The following is a 17,836-nucleotide window of genomic DNA, read 5'->3' as shown; positions in this document are numbered from 1 at the left end:
TGGAATTGGAAGAAGGCGGGCAGAAGCTACACTTATACCTACAGCTTACGCTCTGGGTCAGGCGAAGAGCACTGGGCCTCTGCTCCTCAGCCATAGGGAAGTAAAGGAACCCAGAGACTTACTTAAGAGTTTTAGTCTCCTCTTGTGTATTCAGCCCTGCAGCTTGAGTGAAGGGCTCTTTCTTCTTATCCAGCTGGAGGGGGAAGAGAAAAGTTATATTAGAGCCTGGAGATGCAGAAGGGGAGGAGAGCTACCTGGGTCAGCCCCCACTCCTCCTCAAAACAGCAGCTGAACAGAGCACAGAAAACAGCACAACTGCTCTGCCTCTTCTCAGCCCCTTCAGCTTTCACAGCCTGAATTGGGAGAATGTGGACTCCTACCTCTCCCAGCATGTTAAGGGCCACGTTGACAGTGGCCAGAAGGGTCCCAAAGGAGGGAGCAACATCTGAATCGAAGGCAGGTGTTGTAAAACTCAGAACAAAGAGAAGGTTGTACTCAGCCAGGTCCAGTGACTGGAGGGAAGAGGAGATAGGAGTGAATCCAAAAGGCAGGAATGCATTGTAACACCACCTAGCTCCTACACAGCACTTTTCATCTATAGATCTTAAAGGACTTTACAAAGCAGGGTCAGTCTCATCATCATCTCCAGTTCACAGCTGGAAAAAGAAGCCTTGTCTACACTAACACAGTAAGTCGACCTAAGTTACGTGAATAACGTACCTGGAGTCGACGTAGCTTAGGTTGACTTACTATGGTGTCTACACTGTGCTGCGTCGATGGGAGATGATCTCCCGTCGACTTACCTTAATCTTCTCTTTCCGGTGGAGTACTGAAGTCGACAGGAAAGCGCTCTGCAGTCGATTTAGCAGGTCTTCACTAGACCCACTAAACTGACCTCCGCTGCATCGTAGACATGGCCAGAGGCACAAAGGGAAGTGACTTGCCCAAAGTCACTCAATAAATGGGAGGCAGAATCAGGAACAGAACCCAGATCTCCTGGGTCCCAGTCCAGTGCTCTACCCTCTAGGTTACGCTGCGTTAGTATGGATCCATACTCGGCTAGCAAAGTGGATGTTGGGAGAATGCCTTTTCGTGAAGTGTGAGGCATGTGTAACTGCCAGAGTAGGATGTAAGACTAGCTGGAGCATCAGTCTGCTCTGGTAAATTGGGTGGGATGTGTGTGGGTGTCTCTCTCTCACACCCACAGTTGTGCTAAACAATCCCAGTGAAAGCTATGAAAATATCTGCACCTCCACCTCTCAATAGGAGAGCGCAGACAGGACTTCCTTTCAGACTGGTCTGTGTCTGATTCCTTAGGGTTCGTGGACCCTGACTTCCTGCTTTGGGCTCCACCTTTCAAAGAACAGCAGGCAGATACAGACGTGACAGCTGGGGCCAGCATTTTGTTTGCATTAATGTGAGTGCTAAAGGTCTGGGTGTGGCCACTAACCCTGCTTAAGGTATTAGGGGTGAAAAGGGTGTTAGAGGGGCAATAAGAAGAGAGAGTCTCAACCTCCAGTTTATCCTGCACACTGAGACAAGTCAAGTGTCTGAGGAGGGGACACTATCATATCATCTGCATAGCACATGAGTTTTTCTCCATGCCAAAGAGCTATCTGGCTACTAGGCTCTTTAGAATCAAAAGACTCATGTGGTAAATAGAGGTGCAAAGGTCCTATTTCACCGCCTGAGATGGAATCAACACACAGACGTTGATGAATAGCAATAAAATGCTCATTCTGGTTGCCTAAGATCTAGGGGTGTACCTTGCAATTCAGTTTAGGTGGTCTGGGGTGCATGTAGGGACTCCTGTGTGTTTTAGGGGGAGGGATTAGTCTCCTGTATGAATGGGACAGGCTTGTGGCTCCCTTGAGACCCACAATATCAGTTAGGGTGCTTCAAACTCCCTCCCCCACAGACATCACTCTCCTATTCCTGTACCTGATCAAGGAGGATCTGGCAGACATCGGGGGTGAAGTGGCGTAGGGCAGCTAGAGATTTGCTGAGGATTTTCAAGAGGCTATACTGCACTGTACGCAATGCCTTCTGCTCGGCTGCCTCTGACTCAGGGCTTGGATGCTTGGAGGAGGTCTGGGGGGTGCGTTGCACTCGAGGTGTCACAGCTGATGGGAGGGAGTCGCCATTTTTTGTCTGTGGAGAAGGAAATCAAATGAAGACACACACACACATAAAGAGGCAATCCCTTGCAGTTTAAGACTAAGCTTTCCAGAAAAACAAGTTACCAGTAACAGGAATCCCTAAAGCAAGATACTCACGCTTTGCCCAGCTAAGGGCCATGCTGGCAACCTACTAGAAGCCTGAGGTCTATGCTTAGCTTGCATCATAAGGAGCAGCCTTGTCTTTATTGCAAGGGTACAGTGTGCAGATGTGTTCAGTGACCACATTCTGGAAAGGGCTTTTCTAATCAAAATGTTCACAGAAAAAACCTTAACCCCAACACAAGTGGTGCCTGAAGTGCATCACCTTCGCACCCAAACTCCATCTAGGGATAACACAAGAGCAGGAGCCGTATTTCACTACCACTTTAAATCAACCCAAGGACATGAAGTCCTTGCTGTCTCCCCATTCTTAGGAGGCAGGGTTGTACAATAACCGCTGGGACACAGCTTCCACCCTGCACAGCTGGTAGTTCGGAACTAGCTAATAAGAGTTCAGGCAGTGGCTACGGTTTCTTCGTCAGATACATTCTGCTTAATATGACTGTCCCACAAAACGTCCCCTATTTCAGAGCTGTTCTTTGTAGGTTTTGGTTGTGGAGGGGTATAATTAACTAAACCTTGGCTCCTGGGCTGGTCATGGTCAGCAGTTGTCACTGGAAACAGTGACTGGATATTGACTGATCTTTTGCTTGGTTGGGGTGAGGGACCCAGGGCCAGAACTCCCCCCTTCAGTTTTCCAGGGACCCCCATCCTCACCTGCAGGTAGTGCTGAAGCATTTTGCGGCTATGCAGGAGGGAGGTACAAGCCTGGCAGAGGTAACACAAGTTCACCTGAAACAAGAGGGGGGTGGGGAGGAGTTGATCCATCCATAGCTGACACTCTCCACAGCTGCAACCTAAACCAGCTCCAAATTCTCCATTATTGAGTCCCCTCACAAGACTAAATTATACTAATATTATACCCTAACAATTTAAAAATCCAGTCTGAATAGAACCTTTCATCCCAGAGAACGGGCAACAGCCGTGTTGTCAGATTTTACCAGTGTTTTCCTTAATTATCTTGACCCTGAGGTTCCAACCCAAATGCACTAAGACAGTCAATCCTCCAAAAGTTGTCACCTCCAAGTCCCAGTCAATTTCTCCCCCTCAACTAATTGTACCTCGCTATGTGACTGTAAGGTCCAGAAACTCTTCATGATAAAGAGCTGCCTTCCTTTAATGGCCTGTTATGATCCTCATTAAAACAGCTTCAGTGAAAGAACTATCTACAAGCTCTCTCTTAGCCGCATTCTCTGTCCTGCTGTGCTGGGCAGTGTGTGGGAAAATGTAGCACGCAGGGGAATGCTCTGGATCCTACCTGTATGTCCCTCAAGAGCTGTGGAAGGTGGAAATGCCACTCTTTCATAAAGTTGGAGAGCTGAAGAATGAAGCCAACAGTGTGGTCAGCTTCTTCCAGACAGGCCAGGCTCTGCACTGTCCGTACTGCATTCAGGCACTGGAGAGAGAGAAATGATCCAGACCATGATGGACAGAGCACAAAAATACTTATCACCTACTTAGAAGGAAGAGCTGAATACACACAAGGAGAAATCAGCATCAGAATTACCAGCTCCAATATGCACAGCAGTGACATTCTGAACGCATTGAGGTTTACAAGTTAGCCAGTTTCAGTCAGCAGGTGCTCCTGCCCCAAAACAAGAGAGCTCTTTATCGAAGAAGTTTGCTAACACAGGGACAATTCAGCACCTACCTAGGAACAGGGCTTTTCAGCAAATTTGCCCTGACAAAATTCAGCTGTTACAGGGATTTAAGTATTCGATATTCAAGCTACCCACCTAAGTGGACACTGGACCTTGACCGCAGCATTTTCATTAACGGATGGAGTCCGAGCGAGGTCACCTCTAAGAACAGTTTTCAGTTCTCCTTTTCCAGCCAGATGGTTACAGACTTTAGGCTCTCACCCAGCACCCACAATTGTTATTGCGTTGAGTGAGTGCATGAAACAGCTGTAGCAATATTATGACCCCCAAGAGTAAGAGCGATGAATGAGTGCTAACAACCCAGGATCTAACAGCTACCAAGACATGTATCCATCACCTGCCTGACCCCTTTGCTTGTGTATCCCTTTCCCCAACTCTTCACCTATTTTTTGAAGAATGTAAGCTATTTGAGGCAGGGACTGTGTCTTCTGTGTCTAGCACGTTCTGGCTGCTACTGTTACATACATGACAACTGAGGTATTACGGGGGAAGGGGTGGACATACCTGAAGAATCCTCTCCTGATGGACACCCACAAAGTCCAGTGCCTCTGTCAGGAAGTTGTACCTTAGTGTCTTAAGAAGGCGCTCCATCAATGATATGGAGAGACGATAGACCCCAGGCCAGGATGGGGCGTCAAGAGACTTCCGAGATGAAGCAGGTGTCTGAACAGACCAACCACAACAACAAGACACAGAGTTTATTTGTTTTTCTGCTCCCTCAGATACACCCCACACTCCTCACAATGGCATCAAAGTTCTCCAGGGCCACGTGACAGTGCTTGCCTCTTCTATTCCCATGACGGCTCTACAGTACAGAGCCAGTAGAGGGTGAGCAGGCCACAGCTTTCCCAATGAGTTTCAAATCCACATTAAGAGGAAGCAGCACTCACCTGAATTGTTCCATTCGTGCTGAGCTGGTATGCGCTCAAGAGGGACAAACAGATGCTCTGTGTGACACCAGCACTAGCCACAGCTGCTGCACCCTGCACAACACAGAAAAGTCGCTGTCAAAGGTACCACCATTTTCTCTCAGCCCAGGAAGACGCCCCTAGCACTTCTGTTTTCTACACATCTACCCTTCTCTTTCAGACACTTCCCTGCAGCCCAGAAACCTGAATTCCATCACCCCAGACAGTGCCACTTTTCTTTCATTAAAATGAAAAACAACATCTCCCTCCCCCAACGTGACTGTGTGGTGAACACACCTCCTCATCTCCTGGTACCCTGTGTGTCCCCTCTGTCTTTGACTGAAAGCTCCTGTAAGAAAGGAACCTTATATACTCCTCCCCCTGTACAGTGCTGAGGTTTCAATAAACAAGTATTGCTTTATATCATGGCTACAGGGAGAGCAGATTCCTGCATTTTAGTGCTGTCTTAGTTGTACTGGCTACATTTGGATGGGAGGGGGGTGTTTGCAGGGAAAGCACTTGCTTTGAATTATAGGTTTACACTAGGGCAGGATTGGTTCTGTTCGTCCAGCACAGACATTCCATTATCCAGAAGAACAAGGAAAGGAAATACAAAGCAGCTCTTTGTACAAGACCTACAACTAACTCCTCCCCCTTGGCAGGGCTTTAATGGCACCCGTAAGGCATAATGCACTGCTCAGCTGTAGAGTGTGAGGCATAATGCACTGCACTGCTGCTGACAAACAGTGCAGTGAGATGAACTGCATTTTAAATATAGAGCCAACAATCCAGCAAGAAGCTCTCATTTGTGTCTCTCTCTCACCTGTTGCGTCCTGGCTAAGGTCAGCAGTAGATGCAACGAGGCTTCTGTGAAGTGAAGATTTTGTTTAACTCTCAGGCTGATCTCTAGGGCAGTGAAGATAGTAGGCAGCATAGGGACCTTCCTAGTAACCTGCAGCCAGTAATCTCCATCTTCATCTACTTCACAGAGTTCCTTTGCCAGATGCAGCCCTAGAACACACACCTGCAGCAACAGGGAAGGAGGGAGAATGGGACATGACAGATCCCAGAGCAGGGGATAGGGAGGAAAGACAGACATTAAAAGACTGTCCAAAAACAAATGGGTAGATGGGATCTAAGTTGTAACTGTTCTCACATACATGAATTATGGCATCAGTAAACACTGGGTGTGGCACCGTGCACACTTACGGGGCTGCATAGTAGCAAAGTTCCTTAAAGCAGATCTGGGCGAGAAACAGTGACAATCCATTTCCTGCAGTAATGTACTCAGGGGAGACCTGACACCACCAGACTCACAGCTACAATAGTCCTTTGCAGTCAGGACCAACCCACAGTCTCTTTAGAGGTAATGGGTCACAAAGGAGTGAGGTGTGAAACTTACACAGAGGCCACTGAAGACTTTCGCACATTTGAGCCCACCATTTCAAGGGTTCACCCTTCCCCCTTTGAGGTGAGAGTATCCTAACTGTTTGTATGACCACCACCACATTGCTCTTATAAAACCTTTCATGATCATTTCAAAGCAAATTTTAAGTATTAATAGTCTCAATGCCCTGGGAGGTAGTAAACATAAGATTAATTTTACAGAGTGGTTAAGTAACTCAGCCAAGGTTACAGAGCTTGTCAATAGCAGAGATGGTACCCAGGTACCCCAAGTCCCCAGCTCCAACAAAGAGACCACAATCCTCCTTGGTATCCCACTTACTGTAGTCTATAGGGCAGTTCAGACCTATCTGCTACTTGGCAAATGTACATTCAGTATGCAGGACGGACAGACGGATACAATCAGACTTCCAGACTTGCTCTCCTGGGGTTGTTATCCCAGTAGGTACATATATTGCCACTAGTAACTGACCTGTTTGATGTATAGGAGATGCAAGGGGCTGGAGGCAAGGTCTTTGACTTGCATTATAGAGAAACAAGCCAGCCATGTACACTGTCAGCAGACAAATGGTAGGGAATATTTTTAGACACTCCCGTAGAGAAATCAGAGGGTGTTAACTAAATACTTTGGAAGAGACGCCTGCTAAGAACAGGCTCCGTGTGTTTTCAGGAACCTCGTATTAAAGTTTGAACAGGCTTGCACACAAGAAGGAGCAGACTTCTGAAGAACACCTTCCCAGAACTTGTTGTATAGCAAGAGACACACGTCTCAATAACCTATCCCCTATGTCTGGACATAATCACAGGGGCTCCACCACCAGAAAGTGAATAAGCCTGCAAACCCTATCTGGCAAAATAAAGCATCAAGACACTCCATTTTCTACCTAGTGATATGATGCAGACGGGGCATTTTATGGTACAGTGGACACTGCAAGTAACTTTGTTTACAAAAAGAGAACATGGCTGCAGAGCAGGCAAATAATGCCTTTACCCCATCTCGCTGGTCCTTGTGTTTACCCCTGCAGACATCATCTGTTTCCATGCTGTCCTTGTCATCTACAGAGTCTCCAGACGTGAGGCTGTGTCGTGTCTGATCAAAGAGCACAATTACTTCATCTTGGAGGGTCTCACACACGCTCATCACCAGCTGGGAGTACTGAGGGATCTCGCTCACTGTGGCGCACACACACAGAGCACACAATGGATTAGCTCATCCCCCTCACACTTCCGTTTTCAGTGTAACTACTGCACTGGTAGCACTGCAGGGGCCTCCACCTCTCAGAGACAGGACTTGCTTTGCATTTCACTATTCTACAGGTATCTACTTATAACCTACCCGGGGCTGTGAGGGGGGCTCCATAGGGACCTAAGAAAGCCAGCCAAATGAGCCAAGAGCTTAGGAGGACTCAAAAAGGGATCAGACATTCATCTGGATAATGACAATATGTACAATCATAATAAACAGGATCTCTTGGGGGGGGGGGGAAATGGCTGGAAACCTCTTATGCTTCAGAGTATAAACCAGTCATTAGCAGGGCAGTCATTCTATAATTATCCATTACAGGGTTTTTTGCACCTTTCTCTGAAGCAGCTGGTACTGGCCATGGTCAGAGACAGGATACTGGACTTGAAGGACCGTGGATGTGATCTAGTCCAGCAATTCCTACATTTCTCTCATTCAACGAACACCCAGCTCATGTTTGAGAGCCCTTAAAATATTCAATTCCCATCATATACATACTCCAACTTTATGAACTGCATCACCCTTCCTTATCATTATAGCTGACAATAACCCATTGGGGGGCACAAGTGCTAATACAACTAAAATTAAGCCTTCTCATGCTCAACCTGAATTCTTCCCCAAAAGTGCATAGAGACGGGCCTTGCAGCATTCAGATCGTGGGGACAAGGGCCATATAAAAGGATTAAGCGATAAAACTGTAAGCTCTTTGGAGCAGGGAGTGCTTTTGACTATGTGCTGTACAGCGCCAAGCAAAACAGGACTTGGGTGCTGATTGGGGCCTCTGGGAGCTACCATAATACAAATAATAAACAAGATAAATTGAACAGAAAAATCCCACTGGCTACCAACTATAGTCACTGTCCTGCACTGGCAACCAACAATGTGTGCATTCCTGACTCAAAAATGTTTGACTGGGACACAAATGTTTCCAGTGGTTGCAGCTCTGATCTTCATAACCTCGGCCAGGCCCTCTCACCTTTCATCTCCTTCATCTGCAGAACAGTGATGAGAGCAGAGAACACCTTGGCCTTGGTCTTCTCCATCACCTGCTGATCTGCCTGCAGCACTCCCTCCAGAATCTGCGTCAAGGAGTTTATGATTTTATCCACAGAACCCAACTCGCTGACAACAAAAAAGGGAGAGCTCGTCAGATGAGACAAGATTCCCCACTTATTATCTTGGCTGTGACTGATCTGTGCAAATCATTTCGAGGGAATGTGTGTGTAGGGGCACAGATACAGTTTGCTTAATTTAAGTCATCAGTAGGGTCTCCTCATGGACATTTCAGAAATGTGTGGTGGAAATACAGTGAGACTGCAGGCTCAATATAATTTAAGTTTCCTTGTCCCACTTTTCCACAGTGAAAGTAAACTCACAAAAGCATAGAATCACTATTTAACAATAAAGTTCAGCAGCAGCATCCATCATCAATGCCACCCTCAGTGTGAATCCCACGATTCCACAGTCCCCGAAGCCACGGCCTGGCAAGATAAAGAGTATTGTACAACAATAAGGTATTGCTTTAATTCCCAGATCACCATGACAATTCAGCCTACACAGCAACTCAAACATCTTCTTCCAAGTTCTTACATTCATCAGTGACTATTAGCTTACTTATGAAGAGTTATGCAAATAGAGCACCTACCTCTTCCATTGTCTAAGCAGGATCAGCAGAAGGGTGCACAGCATGGACCCCAGTTGCAGGCACAACACTGACATGGGGACCAGCAGCTAAGGAGAAATGTCCCAACAGTTACAATTGCAACATTCACAGATGAGAAAGATAAATAGGCTCAACACAGACATTCAGAGCACTAAGAGCTTGCTTCCCCACCCCAACCCTGCCCAGCTGCTATATTCCAAGCAGATTTGTGTACAGAGCAGGTAGTCAACAGAATATGTGCAGAAAGAGCCATAAAGAGGTTTATGGTACTATCCATTATAAAAAAGATGATGCAACTCAATATGTCCTTCCACAGAGCTATGGGAGCAGAGATCCATCCCCACGACTGCTAAGAAAGGTGTATGGAATCATAGATATTAACAGCACATTCTAAGCGCTCGCCCATTTGGTCAACAGAACTTAACTCTCAGCAGTGCGGTCACAGTGTTCTACGGATCAATTGCAAGAGCCCGTTTATAAATTCTACATCTCAATTTGCAACCTACTTGGAATGGAAGCTGTGGCACACTTGTTTTTTATTGGCGTAAAGCCGTGCATCACAGTTCCCTCTTGCTATCTCAAGAGGAAAGAGAGGAAATTATTCCCAGGTGAAACATCCACCTAAAAGAAACATCTATTATCGTCATCATCAGCCCATGCAGCGACTGAAGATCTAGCACAGGGGCAGGCAAACTTTTTGTCCTGAGGGCCGCATCAGATTTCGGAAATTGTATGGAGGGCCGGTTAGGGAAGGCTGTGCCGCCCCAAACAGCCAGGCGAGGCCTGGGCCCCACCCTCCCCTGCTTCTCACCCCCTGATGGGCCCCCCCCCAGGGACTCCTGCTCCATCCAACCCCCCCGTTCCCTGACAGCCTCCCTGGGACCCCTGCCCACTCCCTGCCCCCAGAACCCCCACTCCTGACAGCCCCCCCAGCCCCATCCAACCCCTCCTCTCATTCCTGACTGCCCCCCCCCGGGGACCCCTGCCCCATCCAATCACCCCTTCTCCCTGTCCCCTGACTGCCCCATCCAACCCCACCTCCCTCCTGACTGCCCCCCTCTGAGACCCCTGCCCTGATTCAACCCCACCATTCCCCGCCCTCTGACCACCCCAACCCCTATCCACACCCTCGCCCCCTGACCACCACCCCAAACTCCCCTGCCCCCTATCCAACCCCCCCTGCTCCCTGCCCCCTTACCGCGCTGCCTGGAGCACCGGTGGCTGGCGGCGCTACAGCCCGCCACCCAGCTGGAGCCAGCCACACCACCGTGCAGCACAGAGCACCGGGTCAGGCTGGGCTCTGCAGCTGCCCCACCGCCCAGACAATTGCCGGTGGTACAGTGAGCTGAGGCTGCGGGGGAGGGGGAACAGCAGGGGAGGGGCTGGGGACTAGCCTCCCAGGCCAGGGGCTCAGGGGCCAGGCAGGAGGGTCCCACGGGCCGGATGTAGCCCGCGGGCTGTAGTTCGCCCACCTCTGATCTAGTAGGTAATCAACCTTGCCTTCAATAGCAAGCAACACCGCAGGTAGCTGGAATGAGTACACAGGGTCCAGCCAATGACCATGCCTGCCTTTCAACAGCTGGCAACGCTGCAGGATCACTAGGTAGCACTAATTGCAGTGTTACCCGCTGGCCAAGAAAATCAAATATAATTTGGAGAATAAAGACTTATGGAGAGCAAAGTAATTCTAAGAGATACCTTCTTGTTTCAGTCTAATCTCACAGAATCAGGGAAAATCAGAACCACAAACAGATACAGGACTAGAGCTCCACAAAGGAGTTGGACAATTGTGTGCCCAGTCTTGAAAGAGATTCCTTGAAGAGCTACAAATTGAAATGTAAACACTTACTAAAGCTTTGGTCCCACTTAGCACCTCCAGAAACAGTTGCTGCCGAACTGCAGATTCAGTCAGATGCATTATATCTGCCTAGAGACAGATCAGACTAATTATACACCACAGTGAAAGTTACATCACCAACACACACACCCTCGTCTTTCCAATCCAACATCAACCCCACCTTTTTGAATTTGTTATTAATTTACAAGGTGGCATAGGCTTTTGCATCTGCTGGATGATTCAATTATAGAGAAAGAAACGAAGAATTACTAGTTGTTAGAAAAGCAAGGGGCAAAAAGTCAACATTGAGTGACAGGTAATTGGGAACAGAGTATACACAGGGCATCTTCATCACACTTTACTATAAGTATCTACTGCATCTCTCTGGGTATAGACAGTGTTATTGGCTTTCTTTACACTTATTATAGAAATGATGCAACATCCCCTCACTCCCATGCCACACACATACAGTATGCTAGTTTTGATCACTTAGCAAAACAAAACTCACTGAGGTAATTCTGCTCTATGGTATTGGAGGTTTTCAGATTGTGAGTACACATACAAGATAATGGAAAAAAAACCAACAGCCTGATCCCTCACTGCACCATATGTGGCCTGAACAACAGGGCACGTATCTATTCAAAACATTATTAGTCAAGATGGCTCTTACATGACTGGTGGAGATAATCAGCAGCATCCGCCAGGCCGAGATCAGCATCTGATACTCTGTCAAGGAGGTGCAGCTGCTACCCTCTGTCTCTGCCATATGCAGTGCCAAGGACTTCACATATCCTGACCAGTAAGCAAAGCGCTTTTCTGTGGAGAACTTCTTCAGAGTGTCTTTCAGGGACTGGTCCAGTGAGCCCCTGACAAAGTCAAGAAGAGAAATCAGATACATTTTCATTTATTCTCTGATCAGAGAACATGCTCCTTCTAAGATGCAGAATGGAAAGTTAGCTTGTGGGGCAAGACTGTCCCACACAGAGTGAATTCAGAAGGGGATCCCACTTATTGCATCACATGGTATGGAAGAAGGGTGACCGCTAGAGAGAAACAACTCATCTTTTTAAACATGTGATTTTTATTTATTCCTGAATTTTCAGAACAGTAGTTACATTCAGGGAAGTGAGTATATAAGAGGGTCACATTCTTACTCAGCAAATCAACTCCCTGTCTGTGTATTCTGCTGACTTTAGGGATAAAAGTAAGTTACTGCTTCCTATTAGGTCTGCAGAACAGCACAGCTCTGGGAGAAGAACCTGGAACCCATTCTGGATCATGTTTCAGACTTAATTTTAAATCTTACTGAGAATTTTATTTCTGGTGGGCCTGTGAGAGAGAACACACATCTGAACTTCGAAACCTCAGGATATGTTTTGCAAATCTGGAAACTAGAAAATCATCCATTCATTTATAAGCTGAGGAAGTTTGATTTAGAAGTCAGACACACAAACTTTAACCACTTCAGTGTTATTTTACAGAGTTGATACACACTTCAAACAAAAAATGAGCTTATCAAAGTAAATATGTTTAATAGGGGCTATTCTATGTCATATTACCTCAATACCATAAAATACCACATCTGGCGATGCTAGACCAACAGAAGAATGTCCTTGTCCCACCCTCCAAAAAAGACAGACAACATTACAAAAAGCTAAAGTAGTAAATTGATGTCATGCTATAATGATAGATGTTAAAATGGTGAAACTTTTTTCTAAAACACATGATTACCCCACTCTATCCAAAGAATCCTACTGAAGCAAAGTAAAAATTTCTGACATAAACGTCATAGACACAAACTCAATACTATGCACTGCTACAGAGTTGGAGAAAAGCTAGATTGTCCTAATTTTAGTCCTAGCATCCAGTGTGTGATGGGAACATTTCACTGTATTACATGTGGCTAGAATAGTCCCATAATGAGCTTAAAAATATTTGAAGTGTCATTATTCCAGGACAGATATTCCTCTTTTGAGATCCATACCCAGTATGTCACATTTACAGGCCACAGAGACTCTTCTCATGACACCTATTCCTCTAATAGATGGCTGCATGAAATTCAAATCAAAGGAGGCAGACTTGTGCTCCTCTCTTCTGAGCTGCAGCAGCCACAGGTAAACTATTGACTGTCCATCTAGCACTTCCACGGAACTGTTAGCTCCAATTTGCCTCCCCCTCAAACATGGATAATCTCTTAGGATTTAATCCACACACAGCGCAGGACTTTGCCCTCACTTTCAGGTGCCCCTAGCATCGCTGAAAACTCTAGAACAGGACAGATTGGCAATGACTCACTTGACCACATAGTAGATCTCCAGGCAGATGATTTTCATGATTAAGGCACAAGTGTCCAAGACACTGAGCTACAAAGAGGGAATAAAAGCAGAACATGAGCAGGTTATCTGTTCCTCCAGGTCAGATCTGGCAGCACTGTGTCCCAAGCTCTGTCTTACAAAGAGTGTTGAGGACCACAGTCTAAAAAGTCCAGTACACCTACACTGTCAATCAAGCACCCTTGTGGTGTTCAAGTGACCCCCGTTTTCATGTTACCCTTGGATTCCTGAGCATTATGCCAACAGGGCCTATGAGTAGCACAAAGGCAACCCTCTGGACCTCCTTGGGGCTGAGACAGGGATGGAAGCAAGACTTGGCCTGCTTATCACGTAGAGGCAGAGTGAATGGTATGGCACTTTCCTATGAGAAGTGTCCCTCCCATGAGAATGCCACAGCCATCTTCTCTCGTTAGGAGGGAGTAAGGATCAAATGGCCTTATGTAAGAGCAGCTGCCTCAGTAGACAGCGCTCATCTACTCTGCCAACAAGGGAAGAGCACCATATTCAAATCTGGATGGCAGTTGGATGGAGGGGGATTAAGATTTTCACAAGGAAGACAGAAGTTTCCAAAGCAGAAGAAAGGCAAAATCCTCAGGAACCCAAGTCAGTCTGAGGTAGGCCCACTAAGGAGGAGAGATTGTTCAGATGTCTGGGAACAGGAGCAAAATATCCTGTACACGTATGTACATACACTATATTGCACATCTAGTGTACTAGTTCTTTACAAACATTAAGGAGGTAAGCATCATCATCCCTGTTAGGTAGATGTTATCTCTGTTTTACAGATGGTGAAACAGAGGCAGTGAGAGTTCAGGAGACTAGTCCAAAGTTACACAGCTAATCCGTGCAAGCGTTGGAAACAAAACCCACCCTCAGAACTCCCCCTTGTGCCTTACCCAACCATATTTCCTCTGAGATGGCAACAAGCAAAAGGAAGGAAGTTGCACACACCACTCACTTCTCAGAAAAACACAGCTACTGTCAGTCCTTATAAACAACTCACCTCTGATGTTTCTAAGGGGGGAGAAAGGGTCCCAAAGAGGGGGTTGGTTAAGTTTTCCCAAAACTTTGGCCTAAAAACACATAAAAATACTGTAAGTTACCATACTTCTCCTATTGCTTTCAACCTTTCCAGACTACTGTACCTCTTTTAGGGCTCTGATTTGTCTTGCGTACCCCCCAAGTTACACCTCACCTAAAAACTACTTGCTTACAAAATCAGACATAAAAATACAAAAGTGTCACAGCACACTGTTACTGAAAAATTGCTTATTTTCTCATTTTACCATATAATTATAAAATAAATCAATTGGAATATAAATATTGTACTTACATTTTGGTGTATAGTACATAGTGCAGTATAAACAAATCATTGTCTGTAGGAAATTTTAGTTTGCACTGACTGCACTAGTACTTTTATGTAGCCTGTTGTAAAACTAGGCAAATATCTAGATGAGTTGATGTATCCTCTGGAAAATCCCTGCGTACCCCTGGTTGAGAACCACAGACCTGCACAGCACACCTGACAGGAACAGTCTGATCCTGCCAGCCTTTCACTGCAAACTCCACTGTCTGAGATATTTCACACATGTGGTAACACTACTCACCTGGCAGTGCAGAGCACACTGAAAGAGAAGGGTTTCTTCAACAGAACCGTGCACATGTGCTTCACAACTGAAAGTTTAATTTTTCCCTAACATAAACATCCCTAACTACTGAATTTTTCCCCAATGTTTTGCCTGCAAAGCAGGTTACCAGGAGACTGGAGGAAGAGGTCTAATCAGCTATTAGCTTAGAAGACTCTGAGTCTGACCACCCAGTATTTAAGTTACAGTTAAAAGGCATCCTCCAACTTGTCAGAACTGGTGGGATATGTTTATTTCTATTCACTGAAATAGAGTTTAAAACAGCCCATTCTCAATCAGCCTGTGAATGGTACTAGGCCCGATGCTATTCAAAATCTTCATCAATGATCTGGAAATAAATATGAAATCACTGCTGATAAAATTTGCCAATGACACAAAGTTTGGCGGTATGGTAAATGCTGAGGACACGGCAGTCATACAGAGCAATCTGGAGAGCTTGGTAAACTGAGCCCATTCAAAGAAAATGCATTTTGAAAACAGCCAAAGTTATATACTAGAAACAAGGAATACAGGCCACATCTCTGAAACATAGAAAAGCAATGACTCACTTGGTCCTCAGGACCAGCATGGCACTATCCCGACGGTCCTGCCACAGGGCATGAAGGAATGCAATGGCGGCCCGGTGCAAGAGGGGAGGGCACCAGTATCTTTCCTGCTGTTTGGAGTCTATCAGTTCCAAGACCACTTGGAGGCAACTCCATTCCCCTAAGCTGAATTCCTAAAGCAAGAAGGAGAAAATGAGAGACATCTACATCCAACCACTTCCTGTTTCAGTATGCTATTTAATTCCACCGACAAAATACACAAGGAAGTAAAGCTTGAGCACATGGTATAGGTGTGTGTTTCATATGCACATACATGTAATATATAATGCCTATGAGGAATTGCTAAAAAGACAGTGAAGAGCGGAATAAATTATTTTTATAAGTAGATTACTTCAAAGGGAAGAAAAAAAGCTTTACTTTCCTGTATATTTTGTAGGTGCAATTAAATAGCATACTGAAACAGGATGTGCTTGCATAGTCATTGGAGAACACAGGAAGATTTCTCTTTGGTCGAAGGGAACCTCTTGCCAATTGATCAGAAGGTCATAAGGTTCTCATCACAGAATCAGGCAACACAGCATTAAAACCAATGTTCAATATCTTGTCAGGCACCTCGGGGTGTATGACAAAGACACTCATACTGAGGACAAAGTAAAGCCTTAGAGATCTTTACTAAAATAAGGAACAAAGCCAGGAAAGCTCCAAGCCACATGAAAAGATAAGGGTTTACTGGAGTAACAGGATATTCCTATGTAGACACTTGTTGTTTTACCTTTGACCCATCACTCCCATCTTTCACTTCCAGGTTCAGGAAGAGCTCAATGAGCCCCGGCTGTGTCTCTACAGCAACAGTGAGGAACTCCAGGATCATGACTTTAATGCGCATATCCTCAATCTTACTCTGCAGGCGGGTCAAAAAGGCATCACGAATGGCAGCAGCATCACTCCCCAGGCAGGCGTAAACAGACATTGGAGCCACCTGCAAAAGGGAAGAAACACACTAAAAAAAATGTTGATAAACGCTATGATGCTTCCTCTCAATATATAAATGAGGCTTGTGATATTTGTTTGAAACTGAAAACAAGAAAATTCTCACCCTTGAGTGCAGGGACGTGGGAGAGAGGAAATCAAGAAATAATTTTGATTTTAATGGAACATATAGAAAATTGTCAAATTGTTCTGAGTTTTGGTTGCCTCTTTAGGAATTCTGCTCCATTCCTTGTCTATTTCACAAGGAAAGGGGCAAAACCTAAGAAGAAAGACAGACAGCTACATAGATTTGGGTTGAGACATGTTAAAATAAATACCCCCAAAATTACAATATTTAAATGCTTAAATAAAACCCAGAGGCGCTTTCAGATTTTAACAACCAAAAAGTGTTAGTCCAATAGGTAAAGAATAAGTCTTAATACAGGGTCCCTAGATAACTGTTAATATAGGTGCCTTTTTGACAAGGTTGGAAATCTCAAAGCAAGAACACTCACAGGTTGTATCTTGGAGGGTCATTGGAGACAGTTTAAGTGATGGAAGCAACGTAAAGGGAAAGCATGGGAAAGCGCTTGTGAGAAACTAGTTTTACCGTAGCGAGTCGTTTGAGCAGCTGGATGGCAAGGCGTGGCAGTGCTGGGTCGTGTTTGTGGTAGATATATTTGGCTAAGACAGCAATCAGATTGTTCCCATGAGCACCTGGTGAGAACACAATTAAATCACAGGTGAGAAACTGGAATAGTCTCCTATGAAGGCTCTTCGAGAGAGACTATTCAGCAACTATCAGTAGCAGCATTGTACTCTATACTAGAGTGGAAAGGGAGTGAGAGGGAATGAATTCAGCTTTCCAAGAGGACAACAGATGGATCTGGCCATAGGTACTACTGGCAGCTGCTTTACCATACTGTTCAGCACTGTCTCATGTTAGAAAGCAGTAAACAAAAGAAGTGAAAATAACAGTAGGTGGCTATTTGAAAGCAGTCCTGGTGAGCCAACAATGTTAATATAGTCCAAAGCTTCCACACTGCTCTCAGAACTGCAAAGAACCAGAAGCATCAGTGCCACCAAGATCCTAGCGGATGAAGAGCAAGAGAAAAACAATTCTGCTACCCTCCCAAAAGTGGGCCCAGTGTCATATACCCAGCATCACTGCATAAGAGGGTTCCGTAAAGGTATAATGCAAGGGGAAAACCTGTTAGCCTAGTCCACATTATAGGGAATGATGTCCTTTGGCTAATCCCTTGGAGGAGGAGAATGCCCTCTGGCACCCTCCCCTCACAAGTACGCTGGATGAGAACTGCTCTGTTCAGAGAAGTCATACCTCAATCTA

At 45.7% G+C, this 17,836-nt stretch overlaps 1 protein-coding gene across 3 annotated transcripts in view; it reads right to left on the bottom strand.

The window, feature by feature from the left end:
- Positions 1-17,836, bottom strand: part of NUP188 (nucleoporin 188) — a 46,717-nt gene that overhangs the window by 2,056 nt on the left and 26,825 nt on the right. For all 3 annotated transcript variants that reach the window (XM_048822471.2, XM_048822473.2, XM_048822474.2), the window contains 18 exons: positions 17,099-17,205; positions 16,292-16,498; positions 15,523-15,692; positions 14,332-14,401; positions 13,291-13,358; positions 11,666-11,861; positions 11,008-11,085; positions 9,141-9,226; positions 8,472-8,617; positions 7,244-7,425; positions 5,672-5,872; positions 4,831-4,923; positions 4,445-4,603; positions 3,538-3,675; positions 2,937-3,011; positions 1,942-2,151; positions 381-512; positions 123-193 (listed from right to left, as the gene is read on the bottom strand). In XM_048822471.2, the coding sequence (XP_048678428.2) occupies positions 123-193; positions 381-512; positions 1,942-2,151; positions 2,937-3,011; positions 3,538-3,675; positions 4,445-4,603; positions 4,831-4,923; positions 5,672-5,872; positions 7,244-7,425; positions 8,472-8,617; positions 9,141-9,226; positions 11,008-11,085; positions 11,666-11,861; positions 13,291-13,358; positions 14,332-14,401; positions 15,523-15,692; positions 16,292-16,498; positions 17,099-17,205 (2,389 nt within the window). The remainder of the gene's footprint in view (positions 1-122; positions 194-380; positions 513-1,941; positions 2,152-2,936; positions 3,012-3,537; positions 3,676-4,444; positions 4,604-4,830; positions 4,924-5,671; positions 5,873-7,243; positions 7,426-8,471; positions 8,618-9,140; positions 9,227-11,007; positions 11,086-11,665; positions 11,862-13,290; positions 13,359-14,331; positions 14,402-15,522; positions 15,693-16,291; positions 16,499-17,098; positions 17,206-17,836) is intronic.

The sequence above is a fragment of the Caretta caretta genome, chromosome 16 (assembly GCF_965140235.1).
Source record: "Caretta caretta isolate rCarCar2 chromosome 16, rCarCar1.hap1, whole genome shotgun sequence".
Classification (NCBI taxonomy): Eukaryota; Metazoa; Chordata; order Testudines; family Cheloniidae; genus Caretta; species Caretta caretta.
This window is presented reverse-complemented; position numbering and strand designations above follow the sequence as displayed.